Source organism: Cryptomeria japonica, chromosome 4 (genome assembly GCF_030272615.1).
Source record: "Cryptomeria japonica chromosome 4, Sugi_1.0, whole genome shotgun sequence".
NCBI classification, from domain to species: Eukaryota; Viridiplantae; Streptophyta; class Pinopsida; order Cupressales; family Cupressaceae; genus Cryptomeria; species Cryptomeria japonica.
The window spans coordinates 693,859,716-693,887,427 of record NC_081408.1 but is presented as its reverse complement, the minus strand read 5'-3'; the positions used below and the strand labels follow the sequence as shown (position 1 = coordinate 693,887,427).

Sequence of the window (27,712 nt, the reverse complement as noted above, 5' to 3'; positions counted from 1 at the left end):
AGCATACGAAGGTGTAAGTTATTTTTCTAAGTTTGAGAATCAGAATTTTGGCTTAAGATGGCAGTGTCTTTAGTGCTACCACCATTCCTGTAAACAAGAGAATTGGACCGGTATTTTCATCCATTGCAAGATATATAATGTATCACTGGCAGTTAATTAGTTCTGAAACAAAATTGTTTTTCATAAAATCTCCTGAAATACTAAAAAAAGCTTGGGCTGGTTTTGAATCTTCCTCCAAACATAATGAATTTTAATGCATGACTTGTAGTTAATTAGTTCTTTGCCAATATTGTTTTACAATCATAATGCATGACCAGTAGTCAATTAGTTCTTTGCCAAATCAGTTTTCATGAAATCTGCTGAAATTCTAGAAAATCCTTGGGCTGTTTTGAATCTTCCTCAAAGCATAATGATCATAATAATCTGCAAAATATAAGTATTGAAATCCATCCCCTATCAAGACAATTTTCCCTTCACACTTGAACATTTTGATGTTATTCGGTCCTTTGGATTATCAAAAAAACCTTTTTATCCAGTTTGTGCTGCTTATAAAATGTGGAGGGCTGGGAAAATTGGCAAACGGATAAGAATAAAATTCTATTGGTTCTTTTATTTTAACCAGATAAATTGGTTGTTAGTGTCAAGTTTAATTATCATGAAGCAATGAGTCAGTCCGATTTTGAAGCAGTACCCCCTAAACATTTGCTATCATTTTCTTTTATCTCAAATCCTTGAATATTAAGAGGATTACATTCGCCATGCTCCCATATTTATGTGACAAAAATGACATCTATATTTGTGTAAGGCCCAATTCAAATAAGAAAAATGAAGAAAAGCTTACAACCCTTCATGGCTTCTTTCAGTTTGTGCACTTAGTTGCTGAGTTCATCTCGATCAACTAGTATTAGGTCTTCATTTATGAATATACTTATTCCCCTCAAGTTAGGGTATTTAGAGGGTAGATCAAACATAATTTTTTTTCAACAATTTCACCTATTCTCTCAGCTTTTAAGTTTGATGCCTTTTTGACTTAGTCATGCTCCAACTTAAGGGTTGAAACAATCTCATATTTAATAAAAAAAGTGCTTTCATATTCAGTTTGTGTTTTCCTTGAGCACATGTGAGTTATCAGTTTGATCTAGGATGATAACTCTCCTATTTTTAATGATGCCCAATTTCCACTTATTCCTAGCTTTCTTCACTAGTTACAATTCATTATGAAGTTCATCTTTGTCTTTTGATGCTAGCCATAAAAGATCCATTTGCTCACAACAATTCTTGTTCATCCAAGATTCCTAGCACTAGTGCCACAAAATTTAAATTCACCATGGAGGTTAGAAAGGTGAGCCAGCTCATATTACATGTAATCAGTGATACAATGACAGAGCAACTGCTACCAAATGGGGATTTGCCGATTGCTACGAGTAGGATATCCTTTGTTGTGGCCTTCTGCACTCTATGAAATGTTTGTTAGCTTGGCAGTAAAGAAATTTCACTAAATCCATTGCATCCAAAATAAAAAAACACCAAAAGGCATGAGCATGTTTTTAACAGACTGTAATATCCGTGAACTAATCCTCAATTTGTCAATTTGAAAAATTGTGCTGCAAGATCTTGTTGTGGGATATATTGTGAAAGCAACTTCCTTGGTAATGTCTGCCTTACAGTCAGACAATCTTCAATAGTTGAAAAGAAGAGAAATGGCTTCACTGACAGCTCAGCAATTCACAAAGTGAATGGATCCTTGCCAGCCCTTATTGTCCTTTATATTTCCAAACCTTTTTCAGAACAAACAAACTTCTCAGCTAAATGTTTGTTTTAGAACACTGTATCAAGTTTTTAATGTACACCATTATATGTAAAGCATAAGCACGTTATTTGTCAAATCTTGGAAAATGTCTGGATACTCTGCAATAAAAAGCAACCAATGTAGACAGATAGGAACCAATTAAAAAGAAATTGTTGAAGCAAACATAGATTTATTAAATTATACAGTTGTATATAATCCTTTTGCTTAGCATATTGTAGTTAATTCTAAGCTATGAAATTGGAAATGAATTCAAATGGTGTACCTGATGGCTTCATAACAGAAGGGCTTTCAGTATCTCCACCATTTTGGATTGCATGGAACATTTTACCCTCAACTGCATTTTCTAAAGATTTTGTGGTTGTCTCTTTAGAAGCTATTGGGAAGAATTTCTCCTTCAGGGAAGTTTCATTAAAGCAGCTTTTGCCTGTTTTATCAAACTTCTTACACCTATGTAATGTCCGCTTAACAAAATCCAAGTTAGCCTGCTGTTCTACCTTCTTTGCTGCACTCCTCCTATGAAAGCCTCTGCCTCTTGGTCCCTAAATTACCATAAAATCCTATCAGTTGATGCCCTTTCAATGGAAGGTCTTTATCCAGCATGCTTCCATTACCAAAATTTTCAAAATGCATCAAAAATTGTTCTAACTGCAAACCAGTTGCATAGTTCCCAGGTCATTGAATAAAATATAGACTCAAGAAAATTTCAATGTGGACTTCCAAACAAGGACGTCAAATTATACATGATTCCTGTAAGCAATTTTACATAATTGCTTATAATGTCAAATCAGAATACAGTTCTAAAATAAGGAAAAAAGTCAGAGATAATTAAGTAAAAATTAAATGAACAGGAGTCTCACATACAATGAATCGGTTTTAGCTTACCTTAATACAGATTTAGACAAACTTCTCCTCACAAAAGACAAAAAAAAAGCATTATTATAGAAAGCATAACCATTTTAACAAACTACTTCTTTGAGAACATAAGCATAAGATGTTTCTCCAAACAAATAACAAAAATGAAAGAATGATCACATCAATGTAGATATATAGCTATAAATCTCCATTGAGAGTAAAATATGAATAACATGGAATACATGAATTGAGAGCATATAGTCTGAATAAAGATACAGGCAAGGATAAAATATAAAATAGAAGAGATCTCAAATTCATTGGTAAAAGAACAATAATGATTTCAAATGGGTATAAGCTAAGGAATATATGCTCACTAGATATCGTTTGGATGCTCTCAATACGAGCTTGTTCAAAGCAAGGCGTTCACATTCCCTGAAAATCATCACCAAAACTGGCAATCTTAAAAAAGAGAAGAAAAAACTATTGAGCACAATGCATTTACGAGTTCACCTTTTACAATAACACGATAAAAAGTATGATCAGAAATGTTACTTCCCTCTACTTCCCCATAACAAGATAGACTTTTACGTTCTAAGATTGGAAACACACATACATGATGCTGCATTGGCAAAACAATACTTTTGCAAATAACCAGAAACATATCGGAGACTTGAGAAAACAATTTCAAACCATATTTATTATTTTTTATAGCTAATTGAAACTTAATGGTTTACCAAATCATGCATTTCATTGTTTCCTTAACCAGATGTAATTACCTTTCTTCCACCTTCCAGCTCTCAGAAACAGCCTTTTCTAGATGAATTATTTGAGCTTCCGTTTTGCAAACCTATGGAATGGATCTGAGTGCATGATTAGTATACTCAAACTTCAACAATTTCAACAAGCAAACTACAATTAAAAGCTGACTTTCTCATAATAATAAGTGCTCAGCAAAATAGTTGATGGATGAATAAACTAGTTTGTTCAACTGTCAATAATAACCTGTAGGAAATATATTTTAGCAATCAGATAATTGTATTAAATTATTTACTGTTGCTCTCCTAATTGCAGGTAAGATAACATAAGGCACCTACCAACACAAAGAAGAGGAAAGAGGATAACAAAAGGCTATATAGGATCCAAAAGAGATGCACCTTTTCTCGAAGTTCTTTTCTAAGTTTATTAAGTTCCTCTTCTATACTGTCATCATCTTCGGATTCTAGATCAGGCTGCAGTGGAAAAAAAGCAATGAACAAATTGAAGGAAAATATTTGTATTTTAAAAGATAAATTGAAAAGCTCATATCTTACCATGCTTCTGTGCATTAGAAGCATGGCCATTTTTACTGAAGTTTGAGCCTGATATAAGTATTGTAAAAGATTGAAAGGCACAAAGAACTGGTAGGTATGAGTACCACAGAATCTAGAAAGAGCCCGATGCTGTGAAGTTCCAAAAGAATCTTCTCATCCAGAGACATTTGTTGATACTCAATCTCATGTGAAGCAATGCCAGAAGCTACACAATTAGTTTGGCAGCCAGATTGTAAACCAAATTGATTCCTCTGCGATCTTATCATGTGCCTCTCCTTCAAATTTCCTGAGTCTGCTTTGGAAATATCAATGTCTGAACCTTCTAAAATATCATATTCTACTCCATTTTTGTCACTGTGGACATAAACTTCAGATAAATAATTTATATATCCATTTAAAGAAGTGGAATCATGGGAAACGTTTAGTCTTTCATTATTATGCATTTGTAGTTGTCCTGCAATCTCTGGTTCCACTCTACTGAAAGTCTTATCCTCACTGCATTTCTCAACATGATTTTTATGGGGTGACACTTCACTCACATTATCAAAAATCTTATGCCCATTGTCATTGTCGATACTTGTAACTTGGTCATTTTCATCCACAACCATTAGAGCAGAAAGAAGCCTTTGTGATAATGGTGTCATCTTTTCAAGCCATATGCCATCTATTCCAGGGGATGATCTTGTAGCCTGCATATCCTCTTGATTGTTTAAAAAACTTAAATTGCTATCTTCAACATTTGCACTTGATAAGGATTTCCTGTGGCTTGAAACGTTTCTACTTGGGCATCCTCGTGTTTCATCACTAGCAAACATAACCTGCCATTAGAGAAAAATAAACTTCATAATGCTGCCAGTTGAAAAGGAAGTTCTGAAAAAATAGTAGTATGCAGCAACAATGGAAGCCTTCCAAAAGAGTCAACACACTATCTCTAATTCTTAGAATTCAAGAATAAACTCTGAAAATAAATTGGAGTGAAGACCGTGGATCAAAGAAAGTTGATTGCAGATAAACAAAGTCAAGACTGCTAGGACAGAGATGTTGCTTCTACTAATCATAGAAATTACAAATGAAATCATTTAAACAACTTTAAATTGAGATTGAATTGAAGTTGCACAGACACGGCATAATAGACTTAATGTTACATTGATTAAACTATAAAATTGTGAAAACAGTTATAGACTTTTTTGTTAGCAACAAAAACATCCAATCTAATTGCTAGCAAAACCAGTTCATTGGATATCACAAGGTCTTGTAAGTACAGTATATAGATAAGAATAGTAAGCCTATAACTATTCAAAATCATTAATTTTTTCCTGCATCTTACATCTAAATCTAGCAGACAGATAAGTGGCATGCAAATCAGTATCGTGTTGATGAATCTAGATCAAGTTGCACTGCACTGCCTCATAAAATCTCTTAAAGGATGAATTAATGGCTGAAGAGGCAAAACATTCTGCAAGAAATAAATCTGATTGATCAATCTTTGAGTGGAGATTGTTTTTCAAAACATTTTTGTAGGTTAGATAAGTCTTCGGATGATTAAGTTCTCAGACCTGAATGAGTCTCCTGTTTCTGTGTAGTTATACAATGTCTAATTCTATACCAATCAATTTTCCTTACTCAAGTGAAGTCTTACACAAGTTTGGATACATAATTCTGAATAACAAAATTTATCCAGCACCTATCATAGTGAAAAGCCAAGACTACTGAAACATCGATTTAGCAAATCACAAAATTGAAACATCTTACAGTGAAATCACAAGCAAACAGCAAGCATTTAATTTTTTTATTATGAGCACAGTCGTGTATAAATGAATATGTAACTGTGGATTAAAATAAACACATCTAACATAGAATCAGAAGGTTGAGTGTGATTAGGGTGTTTATTTTAATTACTAAGTACATTAATCTACTTGCTAAACTGATTTTTCAGGGCAAGTCAGAATAAAGTAGCAATTTTGGAATTAATTAATGCACATTTAACACGAGTTGAGATTGAACATGAAATTGGACAGGAAATACAATAGGGTTAGGAAAAAGAATGTTTGATTGAGTGTTCGGTGCTGATGAAGCAGTTGCAGAAGACTAAAAAGTGCTAGGAAAATCAACTGCAAGAAATTCTAGGCACATGCATGGATTTATGGAACTTTGTCATAGGGTAGCGACCCTCCAAGTATACTTGTGTCCAACAGGCATGATAGTGACCCTTTCTGAGCACTAGTGTCTGACAGGTGCACTACTTATGCTTTCTGGACACTAGTGTCTGATAAGCACACTGGTTGCCCTTTTGCGTGCTAGTGTCTAGCATGCACACTAGTGACCCTCCTCTGATTATAATGGCCTAAATCAGACTGGATTTGGAATCTTTCATACTTGTTCATCTTGTCCTGAACTTTATAGAGGTTGTTGCAGAAATGGCATATATTTGACTAGAGCAAGAAAGGGAAAACTCAGTGCCTAGAGCATGGTAGAAAATTGCCTTAGACAATTTGCATGTTTCAGCGTAAGTAGATTGAGTAGTTTGATGGGTGCGTAACCCTATGAAATGCTATGAGATGATGGTTATGATGAAGTGTGCAATAGCGATTGAGAGTGTTCTAGGTGTTTTCCAGAAAGGAAAAGCGTGTATGATGGATGGTTGATGGAGAGGATGCCCAAGGATGTGGTATGATATGCAGCAATGGAGCTTGTGTACAGAACTTCAATAGAGTTTTCTGAGAATAGTAAGTGTTTGGAGGAAGAAGGATGCAAAAGGGGCAAGGAAGAGTGACCACTTGAGGAATAAGAGGACAGATTGCCATAGAGTTTCCAAAAAGGGAAAACTTCTTTAAATAGGTGAGTTGAGGGCAAATGGGCAATTGAAAAACTCAGTAACGAGGCACTTAGGGTTTCACTGGCCATTGGCAGAGGTGGTCAAAATGCCATACTAGCACACACAGTAAGGTGGGGGGGGATGAGATGTTTACAGCACAAGGGGTCCTGCCTCTGAATTGGCAAATCTAAAATGGGTGTTCAAACTCAGAAATTATTAGAATGCAGCCTAGTTATGTCTATGGTTGATGGACACTACAATGTATACACAACATGGAGGGAAAAGAATGAACTATGTGCTCTTCAACTCTACAGTAACAAACATTTATACAATCAGTTTATTGTAGGCATTGGCAAATGTTTATCATCTGCCATCATTTATGGACCACCAAGTTGTTGTGACGTTTTCACACATCGCCCCATTTCAAATGGGGACCCCCACTTTTTGCTCAGATTAGGTGTCTTAGTTTTCTTAGCTTGGTAATAGTTTCTTTAGTCATTAACCTTTGCTAGTGAGTAAGAGATGTCAGGTTAAGGTCTCAATGCAAAATTGCTTGAGGCTGTAAGTTGTCAATAACGTCAATATGTTGCAAGAATTGCCAAGGTTGTCAAGAAGGAGTCAAGGTGAACGAAGTAGAAAATTCCCTTCTAGGCTTTGATTTTGGGAAAATAATGATTTTGAAGGAAATAAAATTTTCCTCATACAATGAAGTCCCTCTCTTGTGCATTTCAATTTTCATCTTTAGGAGAGAGCAAAATTCTAATACAATGAACTTGGACAATTTACCTCCACAAACATGGAAGGGGGTGCGAACCAAGCTCCACAAACAAGGAAGGGGTTCCAAATGATTTTAAGTCTAAGTGATCAATCAACCTCCATAAACAAGGAAGGAGGTGCGCACTAACTTCCTCAAACAAAGAAGTTAATCAACTTTAGAGAGCGAAAAAAAAATATTAAGGATCAATCAACCATCTAGACAAAAGAAAATTTCAACTTCCAACATTATGCAGGGCATGCGGATCAACTTAGGTTGATAGGAAGTTTCTAAGTGAGTGCCTGCGGATCAACTTAGGTTGATAGGAAGATTCTAAGTGAGTGTTTGCAGATCAACTTAGGTTGATAGGAAAGTGAAATTTGCTTAGCTAAAATATCAACCCTCAATGATAAGAAAGGAGATGCGGATCAACCTAGGTTGATAGGAAGCAAAAAATCGCCTTAGTCAAATTCAACCTTCCAAAGCAAAGCAAAGGATGCGGATCAACTGAAGTTGATAAGAAAAGAGATGCACACCGACTTAAGTTAATAAAAAGTCGACCTTCTTAAGAAGATGAAAGGGTGTGAATCAACCTAGGTTGATGAGAAGGGCTAAGAAGGTAAAAGGTTAACTTCTAAAACATAGAAGGTAGAATTCCACCCCCATGCTTTAAGGAATGTGAGAGAGGCATTGGAATTAAAATCTAAACCCCCTTCTAAATCAAGGAAGAAACACACATGGGGAACTTGGTTTCATAAGCAATAGAGGCAAATTTCAAGAAGATAAAATTTATGAATGCCTAAGATGAAGTTCGCTGGAAGGTGAAAGGGATCAAGGAAGGCAAATTTGACAAGCAAAGAAAGATGTTTAGCCAAATAAAAGTCAGCTAAGTGCTAGAAGGAAGGCGATTTAAGGGACAATGCCAACTTAGGAAGGATGAGGAGAGGTTAAGTTAATTATCAAATTTTTGTGCTAAGAAGGGTCGGCTAGATAAAGGTGAGACGAATTTGATTGCAATAAAAAAAAAAAAATTCCAAGGTGAAGTCGGCTGGAGGAAAGACCAAAGTGAGTAATGCAAATTTAATAGGCAAATAAAATGTTTTTTTTTTAGTGAAGTCGGCCTCCCTAAGAAGATGGAAGGGTGCGACCTTCAACTTGGAGCTTGTATATGAGAAGAAAGGAAACCTTTTGCAATTGAAACAAATTCAAATCAAATTATTTCTGCTCCTCCAAATTCGCACAGCAGCAGTTTATTTCAAATTCACTTCAAGACGTTTTGTCAACCTTGCTTAAGGAAGGGAGTTTGCCAACCTCAATCAAACGGAGTTGCTTTAAATCTGCATCAAAGGAAGACTCAGTGAATTCATCTTAAGAACTGAAAATCAGAAAGCTAATCAAGTAAAGTGTCACAAAATTGCCTTCAGAAGATACAGATGAAGATTTTCAAACATCAAGTCATGTGGGAGAAGAATCAAAGGGCTGGTCCATGACCAAAGCCTAAATGGCTAAATCAATTGAATTCTGATTTCTGGGTGGTGACTAAACTTTATTCATCCTTGACTCAAAGATCAAATGGTAGAACTTAATCAATCATCCCAGAAGTTAAGAGAGAAGGATATATCTCAGATTTCTGAGTAATAATCAGACTTTTTAGAGTCACAAAAATCAGGTTTTGTAATGCAAATTGAATGAACTATCATGCTATCTTCCAGAATTTAACATAAATAATTCTAAGTTTTTATTTTGTAAATCTGAAAGCATTTGTATTCACAAGAAGAAATCAGAACTTAGGAATACTTTTGAAACTAAGTTTTAAATTGTCCTTCATACAGGAACATGCCAGGGGAAGATAGCACCACGAATCAAGGCAACTTGGAGAAGGCGAATTGGCATCATAGAAGAAGACTGAAGGCCTGAAAGTGTAGAGATAGAGAGTATCATGACATCAACACATTTGAGCATGAATCAAAGGAGATCCGTGCATTGAGGTCTAGCTCAACGTTCCAAGGGAAGAACATGCTTCACATTTCAACATCAAGGTCATCAACATGATAGAAGATACCTCAAAGATGCATGAAGAGGATACATGGCACATGGATTCCAAAAGATCAAAATCTACTTTTCAAGGCAACAACGTGCTCCAAATCCAAGGCAAGGAATTTCAAGATCAAAGAAGGTTAAGGAAGGAAATACTTCACGATTCAAAGGTTGAGATTGTGAATGCATCACAAGGAGGAAAATTTCCAAGTTAGGGTAAAGAAGAGTGAACGTGATCAAGGAATGTAGATGGTTTGAGAAGAGGCTGATGTGGCATCCTATTCACATTTAAGCCAATCAAGTTACTTCCACATCAGCAAGTCAAATACTATTTATGTACCTAACCTCAATTCTCATTGGTTAGAAATCAAGATGGACATGAGTCCAATTCAATATAATTATTTCATTGGCCATTGCAGAGTTTGTTGTAACAAACCCTAATTAGGGTTTTCATCTTGTAATCTCGACCATTGATTGTGAATCAATCTGAGCCATTCATTGTAAAGAGTTATCTATATAAGGCTCAGTTTTCTCATTTGTAAGGGTTAACAGAAGATAACAAGAGTAGAATAACAGTGGAGTAGTAGTTAATGGTTCATAGATAGCAATTAGAATAGAAGTTAGATTAGGAGAAGTTAGTTGAGTTTCAACAAAGATTATCCATCGTTCCTACATTCTTATGATTAACTTAGACTTCTTAAACCCTATCCTATTGTCTTTTTTTAATCAAGTTAATTTCCACGATCCAGCAACATCGAAACATTCAAGTACTCAACGTAAGTCCCCTTGGATTAACAGCAAATCACATCAACTAATTGAGATATCTACACATCAAGGCCTGAATATAGAAACCTTGGAATCATCTTGGTTGACCATATAACTCAGCATCCAGGAAGACTTTGATCAAGAGAGGATATAGTGCCTTTGGTATTTTATTATGTGTTGCATAGTGCATAAAAAACACATCAACACAAGTCTAAATGTTCTTTATAATTCATCAGTGATAGAGAAGTCACTAAAGAATTCATTCTAAGGACATCAAACTCCACTAGGTGATTCCCTATGAACACCTAGTTATAAAACTGATATCAATAAAAGTACGATTTGTATTTATTAGATGATGTGTATCAATGCAGAGTGATGCTTGTGTTGCATGTTTAACAAGTTCATGTGAATCACCTGTGTTCTCCTCATTATTGAGGATTAAACATCATACCTAAGGAACAAGATATATTTTTAGTCTTGCTGATAAGTTTGTTGATAGTTTGTAAGCACGTGTAGTACTAGGAAAGTATTTTGATTCTTTTTTGAATTTATAGGAGGATTTGAAAAAGAACTAACAAAACGTAGACATTCCCAAAAAGACTCCAGCAAAGACACAGCAAAAAGATGCCTCTATTGTTAGAGATTTAGAACAGCTTCCAACATGAAGAAGGAATGAGTTGGCACTTTATAGGAATTTCTCTCACTAAGTAGCCATTCATACCACTTAGAAGATGTGTTCCATGGATTTGGAATTGGGAAAGCTATTAAAGACCGTGAATAACGGAGATATAGCAGATTTAGAAGATCTCATATTGCACAAAACAACGATCTGGGAGAAAGAGGTTTGGTATGAACCTTTTGCAAGTATTATGATATTTAATGTTGTGCAGTTCACTCAATGTAGCCAGCCCATTAGGATATTTCACAAGTGTATCCTGCCAGATTCATTTAGAACCATTTTTTAGGCTACAGTGGGACCAGTTGCACAGGTACACTAGAAAATCTTTTCTAAAATTTGCTATGCTTGTCTGTGAGATGTACTCTTGTGGCTTTACTTGAATTTCAGATTCCCACATGAAAACAATAAAAAAAAATCTAGTGCAGGAAATTAGATATAAGTTGACCATAAATATTCGACAAGAGCATGTGTTTAAATTTAAACAAAAGAAAATCTTTGGGCACAAATGTTAAGCATGTATTGGACCAAGGTAACGTCCACAATGTCCTGGAATCCACTTGAAGCGGCAACTATACACATCCAAGAAAGTCATTTTTATGTCATCTATTGTTTAGGTATTTTTCAATTAGATTATAATTATGTTCTTTTTATTCAGTCAAAGAAATAATTTTTAGCAGTTTCAGAGAATGTTTATGCAATTTTCAGTCTCATTTTCAATATTTACAATACAAGATATTTAATTTTAGTTTCCAATATAGATTTGAGGTGTCAAAAGAAATCAATAATTCTTAGAATTACAATTTTTTTATTTTCAAACTTGAGGCACGACGAGGGTTTGCAGCAGCATATCTAGCTACAACTACGTTTAAAACGGTAGCTAAGAGCAAATTTCAGGACTAGAGTTTTGCTATTTGTAACAACAGATTCCAATTTAGAATACAAGAATGGAAACAGCGGTGCAGATTTCTAATTTTAGATCTAGAGTTTTTCTCATAGATTACAGTAAGCAGCTGCTAGGAACACGTAAAGTTTACCATTGAAGGGGAGCACAACTTTACACTTAGGCAGCTGAAGGGTTTCACCAGGAGAAACTTCCCACAATCTGTAAGAGTTGAAATTATTTGGAAATTTATATAAATGACAAATGTATTGAATAACAACTTGCAACTTTACGTTGTAATATCCCAAATTAGGGATATTGTATTTTCTATTGATTTAACTCCACAGAACACCAATGATTGAATCTCAATTCCAATCAGATCTACTGTAACAGGTCATATACTTAACAGAATATGCCGAAATTAATTATAAACTCTTGCAAAATGAACAGTCAACACAGAAACTTCCAACAGCTGATTACTCCTCTTCTTACAATGAAAATTGCTCTTATGGTCAATTCAGTTTACCAAGATTTTGGAAGCAATGGTAGCAATATTACTATCAGCAAATATGACGATCTACAGCCAATGGTGCTACAAGAGCCACCTCTAAATTAAAGACCCTAGGTGCTAAGAGAGCCCCCTAAAACTCAAACAACAGGCACAGTAGGAGCTGCCTGAACAGCAAGTCAGTTGAGCTCAATAAAAATCCTTGTGTGGCATTGCCCGCAACTTGTTTAGGGGTTTTCATCCACTAACCAGCTATGTGAATCAAGGGGTTTCACTCCTCCAATCTCCAGTGATGGACAAACAAGCTGTCTAATCTATTCAAGTAAAATTAACGGATAAACCAGCACACCACTCTCAATCCTAATCTTTCATTAAATATGTAACTTTCAAATTTTTTCCTTCTCCCCCAAAATAAATCTGCACACAAACCTACAGCAATAAGTAATATACTTAACAGAATATATAGAAATGAATTATAAACATTGCAAAATTAATAGTCAACACAATAACTCACAATAACTGAATACTCCTCTCATTACAATGGCAATTGCAATTACAATCATTCCAGTTTACAGACTTTTGAGAACAACAGCAGTAATATTATTATCAAGAAATGAGATTAATCTATAGCCAATGGTGCTACAAGAGCCACCTCAAAATTAAAAACCCTAGACACTAAGAGAGCCATCTAATAACTTAGACAAATAGGCAATGTAGGAGCTGCCCAAACAGCAATTTACTGAAACTCAATTAAAATCCCTGTACAGAATTGCCCACAACTAGTTCAAGGGTTTCTGTCCCCTAACAAGCCATGGAAATCAAGGGGTTTCCATCCTCCGATCTCTAATGATAGATGAACAGCGTGTACAATCTATTCGAGTAAAATCAATGGATAAACCAACATATCACTGTCAATCCCAGGCTTTGATTACATAAGTAACTTTCAAAACTTTCAAATTTTTTCCTTTCCCATCAAATAAACCTGCACACAAACCTTTTTGCCTTACACCACTTTAAAATTATAAACTTGATTACATAATACTCAGCCCCATAAACAAGGCACTCACAACATACTTAAATATTATATAGTCTTTTCCTTGTTTTATTTCCCTAAGCCCCATAGGAAGTGGAAAATGTGCTTTTGGGCCATGGAATTCTATTGGAAAATGAAACATTACTAGGTTGATAACTCCTGATATTTTTTAATCCAGAATAAATAATGGCAATCATTTGAGAATGAATTCAAACTTCCAAGAGATGACAGTAAACTAGTTGATGAACTATGTGAATAAAGACAATAAGAGAGTCAAAGTTTTCTGATGTACTGTTCAGAGAAAAAAGACAAAGCCCACAAATGGACTCTCAAAGGCTTAGGACTAAGTTTACAAAGATGGCGATCCCACCACACATGGAGAAACATTAAATTGAGCCTCAAGTTTTAAAAGGGAGGTCAAGTTACACCCTTTGAGATCAGCCATCTGAAATGACAGCAATAAGCCACCAATGGTCAATGAATTTAGAAAAGATGTGGTCAAGTTGGTGAAGGAGATACCTAGTTCAAAGAGTAGAAATCAGTGTTACACTTTACATCCAAACATCCCAAACGCTTCAGGGACAGAACGAGAGAGGGAAGAATCCAAATTCCCTTTTTATATTGAATTTTTCCTTGTATTCCAGGGACATTTTAGGATGTTTTGGTGTCCCCTAGATGTTTCATATTTGGAGGTGGCATGGGCTGGGCTGGGGCTAGGGACATCAAGACACTTCCCCCATCAACTAGGAACGTGCAAGGATGTCCTAACATTGCCCATGTCAACTGTTAATTAAAAAAAAATGAAAAAGTGTATTTTGAAGAAAAAATTATTAAAGAAAAATGTGGGAAATTTTTATTACATTTATTTCCATGATCATTAATGATATGACAATCAGAGATTTATTTGTGAAATTTATGCTCACATTCAGTGTTTCACTTAATTGGATTTCAATTCTCAATGGTCAATGTTCAATGTTCAATGTTCAATGTCATAAATGATATCGTTATCAGTACTTCAGCTATTTAATATTTTTAATGATGTTTAAAGTTCAATTATACAATTGAAAAGCTATAAATATCTATAAAACTTATCATCCCCTCATACCCCCCCCAAGTAAACTCCAACAAAGTCGATAAAATGGAAGGAGACAGACAGGTTGGTCACACTCACCATGAGTTCACTACTGATATTTTCATAGATAAAAAAATTTACCAAAACAAAGCATACATCACTTATTCAAAAAATTTCCCTGTTCAAGCAATAAGAGATTCTTGCATGGGTTGGAAAAAGGATCTCATAATAATCCTGATTTGAATGGAGAAAGAAGGTTGGCAACCTCCCCCTCAGAATTTTCAAAAATTCAACATTGATGGAGCTTCCAAGGGAAATCCAGGCAGTGTTCAGGCAGGTTTCATTCTCAGAAATTTTAATGGAAGTTTTGCGTATGAAAAGTCCCTCTTCTTGGGAATCAAAACTAATAAGATGTAGAATGGGAAGCATTGGTAGTAGGTATGGCTGTGGTGGCTTCCAAGAGATCGAGAATCTTATTGTGGAAGGGAACTCTTTTATAGCGATTGATTTGCTTATAAAGGATCTTGCCAAATTGGAGATTAAAGCTCTTTGTAGACAAGGCTCTATTGATTGGTATCAATTTTATGTTTTTAAGACATCAACGCCACAAGCATAATCTCAACTAAATGGAAAATTGTGGAGCGGACCAAGAGCCCCTTTTTACAGTCATAATCAAGTAGGCAAGTGTTATGGCCCCTAAATCTGAGGCTAGTAGACCCTGTGACCCTCTTCAGAAAGGTATTGTATTGGAAAATAGACTTCCTTCAGTTTTCAACTGCTCCTCTGGCTACATTAGTGTTTGTGAAAGCAGTCTTTGGCAAAAGATAGGATGGGAATGTCAGTTGTCCACCATCAGAGATCCAAGGCATCCATCAGAAATGAATATGTACATAAGCTGGCCACTTCCATCCCTTTTGTAAAGAAAAGATTGTGGATTCTTAAGATTCTGCTCCCAAACCACAACAAAGATGTGTCTTAGGTGCAACTAAATATTTTAGCAGGTAAATGCTTGGAGCAGGGTGTTGGGTCTACAGATCCGTTAGCTTCTTCCTGTGTTATTGGGAAAAGAGGAAGATGTTGAGCTGTCACAGTCTACGAAGAATGAACTTAATATGTTGTGTGCAAGATAAGTGGGTGTGTGTGAAGTGCTTGTAGGCCTTAGGGTGACCAATAATAAGGTTCACCTTGAGGTCTCAAGTGATCATATAACTCTAGTTCTTTGTGGGGATTTAATTCACCAAGAAGAAGGGCTGAATTGCTCCACGAGGTTTGTTTTCCTTCTCTGGACCCAGCTAAAGCTGAGTCAGTGCCATCTCAGAATGCTGACAGCTCTAGTGTAGGTCAATGGAGAGACTACGAATAAGGTATTTGGAAATTTTTGTTGTTTGTAGTGTTTTGGCATGTTATCTTTGAAACAAGGTTGCTGATTAGAGGTTGTAAAACCTGTGATAGTCATTCCTAGTATGTTTTAGTGGGAGTTTGCAAAATTTCATGAATTGAGGCTCCTGATATTCAACGACCTTGTCAAGAGATTTTGACTTTAAGGGCCAATATACATTATTTTTGAAAGACTTCATTTATGACACCTTTGTGACTGCTATGGTTTTTCCTGTTATGTTATTGTAATGTTCTAGATTTTATGTTCCAAGTGGGGGCCCCTATAGATTCCCTCTACTATTTTTCTTAAAAAAATTAGTTCCAAAAAGAATGCAGAAAACACATTTGATGAGTATTAGGATCTACAAACGGAACCATAATATGACAATTGACACCAATGTAAAGGAATGTACAGAACTCCATAGTGAAATGTTTTGAATGTGAAAAATAGGATCATTTGAACATCGAATTGTTCTAACCTGGAGACAAATATTAAAAGGTTAGGTAAGTGTTGACGCGTCTAAAATCGCAGAACTTACGACTTCATCCGGCCAACGTAGAATAGAAATACTAAGAATCCTATCCTCTCTTGAGATAAGGAAATCCCTAATGCTGTGTTAATTTGATCAATGGGGATGACCTCAATGTTTCGGTTGTCAGGTCTTGACTGCAGGAAAACTCAATGATTGATGTGATTTGCTGGGAGCACAAGGGGACTTACGTTTTGCAACAAGCTGGTATGTATCTGATTCTCGAACTGCGTAATAAAAAGCAAAAGGAAAGGGTTTAGGAGACCTAAAATTCATAAGACTGGTATACGGGTAGACGGATTCAACATAACCAATCCCTGCCAGGCCAGAATAGCTCACAACCTCGCAAGAATGATGCATTCTTCAAAGAGACTTGGAAGATTTTCAAACTGCATACGCACGGCTAAGCACCCAATTCTGGCGCAACCTAGACAAACACCTGCAATTGAACTAAGCACAATTCAAAGGCTCAGGCTAACCATACAAAAGCATACACAATCAGTATATCCTCAATGGTATGAGCCTGAATCTATCAAATACTTGCACACCCAAAACAAAAAGATCTATCTAAAGTGCTGAAAGAAACCATGCAAACAGGATGAAAACAAGACAATAAACACCAAATCAATGTCTATATATTGATTTCAGCTGCCTATTACAACAATTTCTGCAGCATTTATATGCTACTATTAAGATCTAAACTATTCTAACTTCAAAAATCTAACCCTCTAACTCTAACTATCTAACCCTTTACAAAAGAAAGGCCTCTGCCTTTTATAGTTTTACAATATTGAATTGAAGGGCAGGATGGACTGCATCCAAGGGTTCTGATCTGTTTTTCAGAAGCTGGAAGCCTTAACTCATGCCCATTAAACTCTTAGTCATCTATCCAACCATAATTCCAACTACCTGCCACTATTTGGCTTTAATTCGGGTCTATCTGGTAGTTGGACATAACTATCCACAACTGACTTGTTTCCCCTTTCTTTCAAAATATCTAAGTGGGGCCCACAGGGAGTTTACAATAAAACAATTTCAGTTCTTAAAACTGAATTCCTGGAATTAAATCTAGCTATGCACTTTTCCTGAGAACGCATGATTGTTGTACTCGGAGTGTTCTTCGGTCTTTGGTCCCGGTAGACTTCGGCTTTGTTCAACGGCACACTTCCCAATGCTCGGTTGCTCTCACGCTCCTGCAGTGCGTTCCAGCATCTTTTTCTTTTCCAGCTTTCAGTGCCTGGCCTTGATTGCGATCCTTCTTCAATTTGCGTTTTTAGGCCTTCTCCTGGTTTTCTGCGATGACGTCCTGCGACCTGCAAACCATTGATTTCACTTTAATCTATTAATTTGAAAAATTAAATAATTTAATTTAACAAATATTAAATTTTTATTTACGACGTTTGGCTTCGTCTTGTGGGGTTCGGGCCTTGAGAAGCTCTTTGTGAGATGTATCTTTTGAATCTCCCAATTCTTATATGAAGTTCGATCTGTCTTCTTGATGTTTGGGCGATCTGAATCCACTAAAGCTTCTTGGCTTACTGGCGAAATAGTGATTTTGCCCCATTGTTCAATTTCGGCCTACAAGTTGGTTTTGAAAATATTTAAGTTAAACGCTTTTCACATGATTTTTGCATTTTCGGCCTGGAAGAACAAAATGTAAACTTTAACTTTTCGGCCTCCTGGGCGTTTTCGTGAATTTCGGCCTAAAAAAGGGTTTTGGAAAGTTTAGTTTTAAAGGCCTCCCTCATTTGTTTTCATTTGTGGGCTTGAACAACAAAATGTAAATGTTAAAACACCTTTTCTTATGTCCTTCATTTTCAGGCTAGAAGAACAAAATGTAAACTTCGTGATTTTCACTATTGCCCATTTCGGGTTGAAACCCACTATTGCAAACTTGACTTTAGGTAAAACGTCCTTAAAATTCAGCCTTAGAGGCCTTCGCCAACTTAATGGAGATTAAGATGTTCTGACCTCTTCCGCGATTTTCGGGTCAAGAGGGCATTTTGAAAAGTTTCAAAGTTTTAACGCTCCACCAATTTTCGCGATATTCTTATTTTTTATATTTTCGGCCTAGAGGCCGATTTTGTGAGCTTCATAGAACTTGCATTTCAGAGTTAGAGGCCGATTTGTGAGTCTTGTCTTTATTACCTTTTCAGCCCTTTTGAACCATTTTTGCGATTTTGAGATTGAATGATTTTTGGGCGATTGGTTATTTTTGCAAGATTTAAAGTTTACGGCCCCAGAGATCATACTGGGAGCCATAAGTTTCAACTCGGCCAAATGAGCGATTTTGTGAACTTGTAATCACTTTTCACCCTTTCGGCAAATTGGAGGGTTTTGAAAATTTAAGTTCTTTCTCACTTTTCGGCTTAGGGAGACATTTTTCAGGTTTCACCGGCGATTTCTATCATGTCCCCCTAATAAACATTTAAAAGGAAGTATAAAATGTATTAATTATTTTATATAAATTTTCCTCTCCATTTATATAAATAATTAAATACTTGCAATAATATCTCTAATTTTATTAATTACCGTAACTAATTCTAACTAGTACGGGATTCCTAACTAAATTGTGACAATAAAAGGATGGTAACATCCGAGAGGAAGGCAGGGAATTTTATTAAATAAAATCTCAAGACGTGAAGGTCATCTCTCTGGTTGGCGGACTGCAAACAGATTTCGGGCTCCTTTCGTCAATGAAGACTGACCTATTGGTGGCAATACGATCGGAGAATAACAATCTGGTGGAAGTCGTGCGGATATGTTACCGTGGATTGCTATGATAGCATAATACAATCTTCATAATTTCTACAGACAAATCGGGTGCAGATATCAGACGCAGAGACCAGAGCATACTCTCTAAAATCTTATGAATGTATCGGGTGTGATCATTGTTTGCGGAGATGATAATATTCATATTCTATATGATCAATTAAGGTGTGCACGAAAATCAGTGGGTTTATCAATGCTAGTAACCGGGTGTACATCCTATATGAGGAGACGGAGAATACGTTCATCATGTATTGAAAGACAGAAGGTTGGTATCGGAAAAGTGAACCTGGGAGGAGTCAAGTATCTCACATCGTGAATAGCAAGTCAAATGGCTATCACGGAAGGACTATAATCATTCTACAAACTGTGAACCAACCTTGGCGGAACACGTAGGACTCAACGAATCCACTTCAGAGGGAAGCAGTGGTACGGATTGGAACAGAGGACTCGCACACGGACAGTCAAGGAGCAAACGCTGTCGATACCAGAGGATCACAGCCAGCAAGTTGGCACTAAGGTCATCGCAATTTAAAAGGTGCACACTAAAAAGCTTAAACTGTCCAAAGACTGTCCATCTCTTTATGTTGAATAACAAGTTTAGGGGGTTGAACTGATACTATAAGAGTAAATTTAAGAATTTCATATGCGTGATAAGAATCAACTGGCAAAACTACAAAGTATTCTACTGTATAAACTGAACATACACACTGTCCGGGATCGTTTCTGTATAATTTGGAATATGCATTGTGTGGAATTTTACAATTTCAAACACGGGCTCAAATGGCAAATCATGATGACCTTCTTCAACAAACTTTGGGCATCTCTGAGATTTTCTTTCATTAACCTTATCGGCCATATCATCCAGAATGTGCGACTTTCTACTTTGATGGAGTCCGGGAATTTCTCTTGGTCCAACCTGAAACTCGGGATTCTAGACGAACACCAGGGGAGGAGCTCCTCTCTATACGGACTGGCAGACTGCTACCACGGGGGTCCCTATTTGAGGAAAAATGGGGCGAGGTGTCCAAAACGCACAACAGTAAGTAAGTAGATTCAGACCACAATAAATACGAACACTGCATGTCAACAAACTTTGTGGCTAAGAATTTGAGAGCATGTGTAGTTGAAAATAATAATCATGGAAAGAATACGATTAGTCCTAACCTAGATATCAAGAAGGCCTTGACAGACGATAACATTTATCAACATAAGCAGGACATACATTATAGCACTATTGAAGAGCATATAGAGGACATGTCACCAAGATATCCGTAACTGTGGTATTGAGAATTGTGGCAAATTAAAAAAACAGCCACAGCACACTATAGAGATGTCAAGTCCATCAAGTCTACCATATGTTGTTCCCCACCAATTAAACATTATAGTGAGGTGTTGAATATGTTTGTTTGTGTCATTGTTCTCGCAAGTCATTATTATGTGATGAAATGTAATGCCATGTTTTCATCTCATGACTAGTGAACATTAGCTAGCAGTCCCACGAATTTTCAGCTTGTAGAATCCTTAGGATTTGCATGAAAACCAATGTAACTGATAGTGTTTCCCTATATCAGCCACATATACTACAAGTACAGACAAAGGTAACTTAACAGAATGCCTATAAATAAGAAATAGGAATATACCAATCATAAAAGCAGAAATACAATTTATAGAGTTAATTTTTATGTGAAATATAATGCAATGCTTAAAAATTGGAAATAAAGTTTACAAAAGACTACTCTATTGTTGACCTACTGTAGGACAATATTTTAGTACAAAGAAAATGCAGCGACCTTCAGCATATTCATAAAATCCCTTCTGAACAAGACTGCATTCCAATTTCCATGCATAAAAGTTGATTTCATCAGTAATAACTAATATGTTCTTTCAATTTGCTGTTTTATAAAAAATGACCAGGAAGCCCCTTCACTAAATGCATATAACAAGGTATACTACCGAATGGTCAATATAATCTTCCATGTTTAAGACATCCTTTTTTTCCTAGTTTATTCCTTATAGAAACCCTTAATTTCTACAATATGCTGATCCATCAAATTTGAAAAGTCAATAGAGTACTAATTTAGAGACCAATTCTCTATTCTGAAAGATATTCCCTTCTTGTGAGATATCACATCGTTTTTACTTCATTCGTAACCCTGATGACATTGGTTGTAAAGAATACAGTGATGCATAAATTTATCAAAATAATATGTATATTCAGCCCTTACGAATGAGCCATGTGCTGCATGTATTCTATGACTTGCTTTTAGTGAACATAAGAGGAAACAGAGAAGGTATTCATTACGAACTGCAATTATTTTCTGATACAGAATTATATCATTGAGCAAGGGCCACAAAATTAATCAGACACTTCTTCATTTCGGAAGCATCTGACTTACCTTACTCCTATCTAAAGAATTGTTTCAATGAATATAAATGCTAGGATAAAGTCAAACAATATGTGAGGAATAGTCATCAGATAATCTTGCTTGACCAATGTGTAAACAGTCAAAAAGCCCAGATAAAAAGTTCATCTTCACATCATACACTTTCAAACTGAGATAAAGTTAATATCATTGCCCAAAGGATGTGTGAACAATGAGCCTCAAAATGGTCCAGCTAAAGAAAACAATAATGGGGCCAGAACCAGGCAAGAAAAGCAACTAGCGAAAATCATATGAGTAAATACACACAAACAACAAGATGCAATGACAAAAATTCAAAACAAGTACCAAGACAGGCTCTCCAAATATAATACCAAAAGCTAGCCAAAACTAACACATTCGGTTCACATATTTTACAAAAGCAGAGTTCATTCAGCTTGAATATGCAAGAAATTAATGCGGAGTTTTAAATATAAGGTGCGTAAAAATTAGGAAAAATGTGCATAAGACACTCATTCTACATCCATACAAAAGAACTAGGTTTATTAAAATCTTCATAGGAAATAAATAGTAACACTGTCCAAAAGACAGAAAATCTAAATAGACTTTAAAAAGGGAAAGTGAAAGAGGTGAAGAAAGATGAAAAAAATTCTCCATGACATATTCCATAATTCATTTGCTCCTAAGAGCAGTATATAAAGATCAACCAAAGGATCTACTATGATAAATTTTCTACAGATTAACAGTAATTGTGTGAATAAGGATGAAATAAGAAATATGTAAGTCATTTAACACATGATCTAGAACACAGTATATACTATATATAAGCAACTACTACATATGAAGGTACTTTACTTGCTGCTTCAGGAAATCAAGATCATCTTGTGTAACAATCCTGAAGTAAGGCTCCACTTCCTTCCAAAATGGCTTTGAGCATGCTAGACCTAAAGCACCCAATCCAAAAGTTAAAAATTAAAAATAAAAGAAACAAACAATCTAGTATATAACTGCTTAACCATGATGAACTCATGTGCAGCACAATGATGAATCTCTTATAGGGCTATATGACTTTAACTGCAAGTTAGTTAATTTGATTGTGGTGTTAATTATCAATCTAGAAACTCTCTTATACTTCAAATCATACTTCTTGCATTATTAGCATCCTCAATGGCTGCTAAAAGTTCTTTGCAATCATCATCCATTCCTCCTGTCGAAGCACAAAAACAAAGTATCATGCAGGACTCTGCTATATCCAATAACAAATCAAATAGATAGCACAGAATTTCTCTAAATAACCAAGTTTCTTTTACTAAAAGAGTACTCATTTCCTAGGGGAAGAAAATAAAGGTACCTACCAGTAAGGTCTGAAGACCCACTGTTTACTGGGCACCTAGGTTGAGTCAAAGGATTGTAATCAGATGAACTTTTCTCGATCAGAAATCGGCTTGGCTTGCTGAAAGAACACCAAAAAGAATTCTCATGAATAATTCAAAAATTATTTATTTCACCTAATGTTTGTGCACACACATTATAAACTAGATGCCAAGTTTTTTTACCCACTTCAAAAGAGAAAATAATTATTGTCAAGCAGGATGGGCTTGAGTAGTAAACCATTGGAGTTTTCGTAGTAAAGACCCATATGCAAATTCCCAAGAGCATGTTACATGCTTAAATTTACAGCATGTTAAATTCTGAATTGGGTAAACTACCACAACAAACTTTGGCTATGGTGTATCTCAATGGATGAAATAAGATATATGTCATACATGAGTTCGATGGAAGAGGCAATCCTTGATTATGGCATCTAAGATAAAAACCCTGCAAGGGCAATATAATAATCAGAAAAAAATGGGGAACATAATGACAGATTTGGAGCTGGAGAGGGCCTTGGAGGGGTTTGAGTGGGCTTTCCTGCAGTATTTAAGCTCTCTAGTTTCTTCACATGCTAGCTCTCTCAAAGCATTTATAAGGTAAGCCACCATCTTGCCATAACTTGCACTGATTTATATGAAGTTCCATTGTGCAATGGATTGTACTTCATTTTTATGTATCACAATTGTGTAATATGGAGATTGCTGTATTGCCTCCTGTACTTTTGTTTTATCCAGAAGAGGGGAATTCTGAAAACTGTTGTTTTAATGAAATTCATTTTCTGGGCAGGATTTCCAAATTCCTATGGGAGATACAAGCTGATTCCATCGAGTTTCTCAATGGAAATTTGAACAGATATGAGCATAGTTCACAGACTCCAACTTGGAGAGTACTCGGGAAACCAAATATTTCTGAATCAGGGAAAACTTGGCAACTTTAACAACACTTATTTTTTTAAAACAAAATAAATTTTATGCAAAATACAGCTATAAAATGTATCAAATGAGTTTGGTGAGGGTATACATTTTCTTAATTTTTTAGAAGGCAAAAAATAATGTTTATAAAGCCAAAAACCGAAACCGTGGGAGTGTTTGACCTAAGTTTTTCAGCATTGTTGACACAGCAAGTCAAGTCATTGGACTCGCCAAGTTTTCAGTGAGCGAGTCTTTTGTAAGACTCTGGAAAACTCGGCACCAAAATTCAACGAGTTAACAATGCATTTATTCAGCGTCAGGAATAAGTGTTTAATATATGATCATTCCGATATTAAATCTTTTATGTCCACCCCACTGCTAGTTTATTGATATCATGTATCCATGCTATTACTATATTTTGCTTCCTTCTGAGAGTAGTTGATTGGAGAGCCATATTTTAGTTTCGACATCAATGTTGTGCTCGTTATCTTGGAAAAATACACAAATACCAATTGAATATCTTGACAAGAAAATAGTATTACAATCATTAAGTTATGTTTGCTTGGAGAGATGATTAATAGATGGTAATCGTTTGCATTTATAAATCTGTGTTTACAAATATATGTAGGTATATTGGTATGTTTGGTTACCCCCATTTTAGTGAAAGGTGCTTATGATGTCTGTTTGTTTTTTCAGAAGATTTGTTAAGGAGGTTGTTTGACTTCATGTGATTTCTCTCAAAAGCATGTAGAATTGGTTAAACAGAGCAGAATGGAAGCATAATAAAGGAACATTTTTGCAGCAGGAGATCCACACAAAAACAGACTTGGCAGTCACCAAGAGCAGAATTGTACAGGTCTACACCATGCAAGTTTGTGCAGGGTAGGATTGCAAAGTCCAGGTTCATGCAGGTCAGAATTGCATCAGGCAGAATCATGCATGGGCAAAATTCACACAGAGCATAGCTGACTTTGCACAGGCAGCAAGGTTGGTCTTTGAAGAGCATACAGGGGCAACAGCTGCATAGGTTTGATGCAAAGCATATTTTCAAAATTTCATAACTTGCCACAAGATCAATCATTGAAGGGCATTGCAGGGTCGGCTATACAGATATTAATCAAGGGCAGAAACACAAGGGCAGCAAGTCAAGTTTTTGTGGGCAGAGCAAAACCCTTGATGGATTCAGATTAACTGATGCACAAATCACCAATGCTAGCTTAAACTCCCTCTCCCTCAGTTCTCACAAGGTCAAAACACCCTTGGGTCAGACCCCAAGATGTATTACAAAAGGATTTGAACAAAATTATGTTATCTTTTCTGCAACTGCAAAGCCAGTTATAAGAAAAAAACAATCTTTTGTTTAGGCTCTAAATGAAATTGCAGGATAAAGATTTTATAATTACTTAATTTGAAAAACAACTCCAACACATTCAGGCAGCTATCTTTGAAATCCACAAGAAGCAAACAGAGATCTTCACACAACATAAAACTTTGAAGAAAGGCAGTGCTTCTTATCAGCAATCTATTCAGAATATGGTAGATAAAATTTGAGGATTAAAAGGCACACCAAGCCAAGGAACTTAACTTGCACATTCAGTGCTTCCAAAGCCTGCAAATCCTTTACATACTGGCCATGCTTTTGTGAACAAAAAACCTTGAACCTCAAGGACATAACCCTTTATAGGGTGTATGCGAGTTAAGATGGTACTCTTATTATTCAATTCTGGGATGTCATGGATCATTTAGAAGCCAGAGGACTAAAAAGAGGTCATTCACTCTCCTAGACAAGATTTATTTGCACAAGGATCTCACTTGATATAAAATAGAAGAACTCTAACAAGTCCGAGCACAAGTTGTTGCCACTAGGAAAGATAACAAATAGGAAGTTATTTGTACCAACACGGCAGTGATTTGTGCCTTACAAAACCAAATTCAGTAATCAGTTAGATTGCATTACCAACCAATCAAAGGTGAAATTATTCAGAATAACTCATAAATTTTTCCAGATATATGCTGCCATGTTCCAAACTATTGATTACATCTTCACACTCTCAAGTTATTACTGAGGAAGGGCTTGCTAGCTGCCTTCCAAAGTCTTATTTTGTTTTATTGACATTCAAAAAACCTTTAACTTTCTTCCAAGGCACTTACTTTTTCAAGGTTATGTGATTGGTGCATTTTAATCTCCCTCAGCACTACCACTAGGAGATTCTATGAGATGGTAGTTGACCAATTTCAAAATTCTAGCTTTCCTTTTATGCTAAGAATTTCTTACAAATGGAGGATGGTATTTTTGCCATCCTCACTATCTCTAGAGTCATTGGTCACAAGGCTTGAGGTTTCTCCTTGGCCAAATGAGGGTGTGTTCCCACCAACCATGGATCAAGATGAACCACCATATTCCTCACCCTAAATAGTCATATCATCCATGCTTCCTCCAGGAGGTAGAGACTAAGGAGCATTTCATTTTTAGATGCCCCATTAACTATGAGATCTAAGGGAGATACCACTGCCTCTATAGGGACTCAAGCAACCATCCCATTACTTTCTTCAGATATCTAGAGGAACAATGTTTGGCCCTTTATCTTTGGGAGGCCATCACCCACATGAGGTCTCTCGAGATTCTAGAGCCACCAAGTTGATCACCTCCTTCCACCACATCTAGGAGGCAACAACTCTAAATAGCCTTTGGATAGTAATACTTTTATAGATGTTGCGAGACTGTCTCTCACAACTTTTGCCTCAGCATGTTTCTCCTCAACATTGTGGTCATGTTTCTTCCCAATGGCATAGTTCAACTCCCTCAGTTCATTGTCCAAGCTGAGTTTAGTGCCCATCCCCTTCTTCTCTAGTGTCATTTCAAGCTCACTTACCACAATCATAGAGTCAGATCTTTGGGTGATTCTACTTTCAGGCGTATGAGGCACCCATACTTAACCCTTTTCTCATCTAAGAGGATTGCTTGTTTTGATCCCACTAGATGTCAATCATGTTGATATGCCAAAGCCATTTCACTCTTTCCATCCATCGACATCTTTATCGATTGGCTTCCTCATTTCCCTTATTCATTAGATACCCCTCCTTGGTTTCTTCTCACAAATGTGATAATTATTTGAGTTGTCAAAAATGACATCTATCAATAGTATATACAGTTCACTAAGACCTCTCTTTAACCTCTCAATCCCAAGCTAGCCTTCTTTGCCAAGCATTTCTTGCAAATCAATTGTAATGTCCCCTTCTCATTGATGCTCTTTCAGTGGTCAATTAGCCTATTCCTAAGACCCGTAGGCTAGGTGGAATGAGGAATGAGGGTCTAGCATTGATGAAACGAGGACTTACAATTTTTAGTAAGTCAGGGAATGACCATTCTGGTGTCACTGTCCTACTGAGCTCTCCATGTTTTGCCTCTAGACGCGATGATCATACTTTTCTGAGCATTAATTCTTGACTTACTATTTTTAGTAAGTGGCAGTGGACAGGGTTCTGATTCTGCTACAGTTTTGTGGTCGTCCTGACTCAATTTCATCCTAACAGTGTTGATAATCAATACAGGAGTCATATGCGAAATAATTGAATATTAATTCCTTATCCTAAGGTTTAATATTTAATTAATCTGATTATTGACGACTGATTTATTAAAATTGGGATTAATGCCTATTTTATCCTAATTGTTGGGCGAAACTCATGTGCACCATGGAATGGCGAAATATTTTAGAGGAATATTATGTTTTAGTGCATCTCCATTATTCACCAAGTAATTAACGTGGGTCCCTTCCTTTTTGGCGTGGGGTTTGACTTGTGAAAAGTGGCGATACACTTGGGTGAAATGAAATTCAAATGCAAGGCGTGGAA

At 36.1% G+C, this 27,712-nt stretch overlaps 1 protein-coding gene across 7 annotated transcripts in view; it reads right to left on the bottom strand.

Annotated features, from left to right (window-relative positions):
- LOC131041672 (uncharacterized) overlaps positions 1 to 27,712 on the bottom strand; it is a 91,004-nt gene that overhangs the window by 30,521 nt on the left and 32,771 nt on the right. For 6 of the 7 annotated variants that reach the window (XM_057974868.2, XM_059220076.1, XM_059220075.1 and 3 more), the window contains exons 6-13: positions 22,931 to 23,028; positions 22,720 to 22,782; positions 22,431 to 22,519; positions 4,077 to 4,790; positions 3,817 to 3,891; positions 3,439 to 3,509; positions 3,037 to 3,094; positions 2,073 to 2,349 (exon numbers count right to left, since the gene is read on the bottom strand). In XM_057974868.2, the coding sequence (XP_057830851.2) occupies positions 2,073 to 2,349; positions 3,037 to 3,094; positions 3,439 to 3,509; positions 3,817 to 3,891; positions 4,077 to 4,790; positions 22,431 to 22,519; positions 22,720 to 22,782; positions 22,931 to 23,028 (1,445 nt within the window). Of the gene's footprint in view, positions 1 to 1,361; positions 1,909 to 2,072; positions 2,350 to 3,036; positions 3,095 to 3,438; positions 3,510 to 3,816; positions 3,892 to 4,076; positions 4,791 to 22,430; positions 22,520 to 22,719; positions 22,783 to 22,930; positions 23,029 to 27,712 lie in introns of all 7 variants that reach the window. The other variant, XR_009372373.1, reaches the window with a different exon arrangement.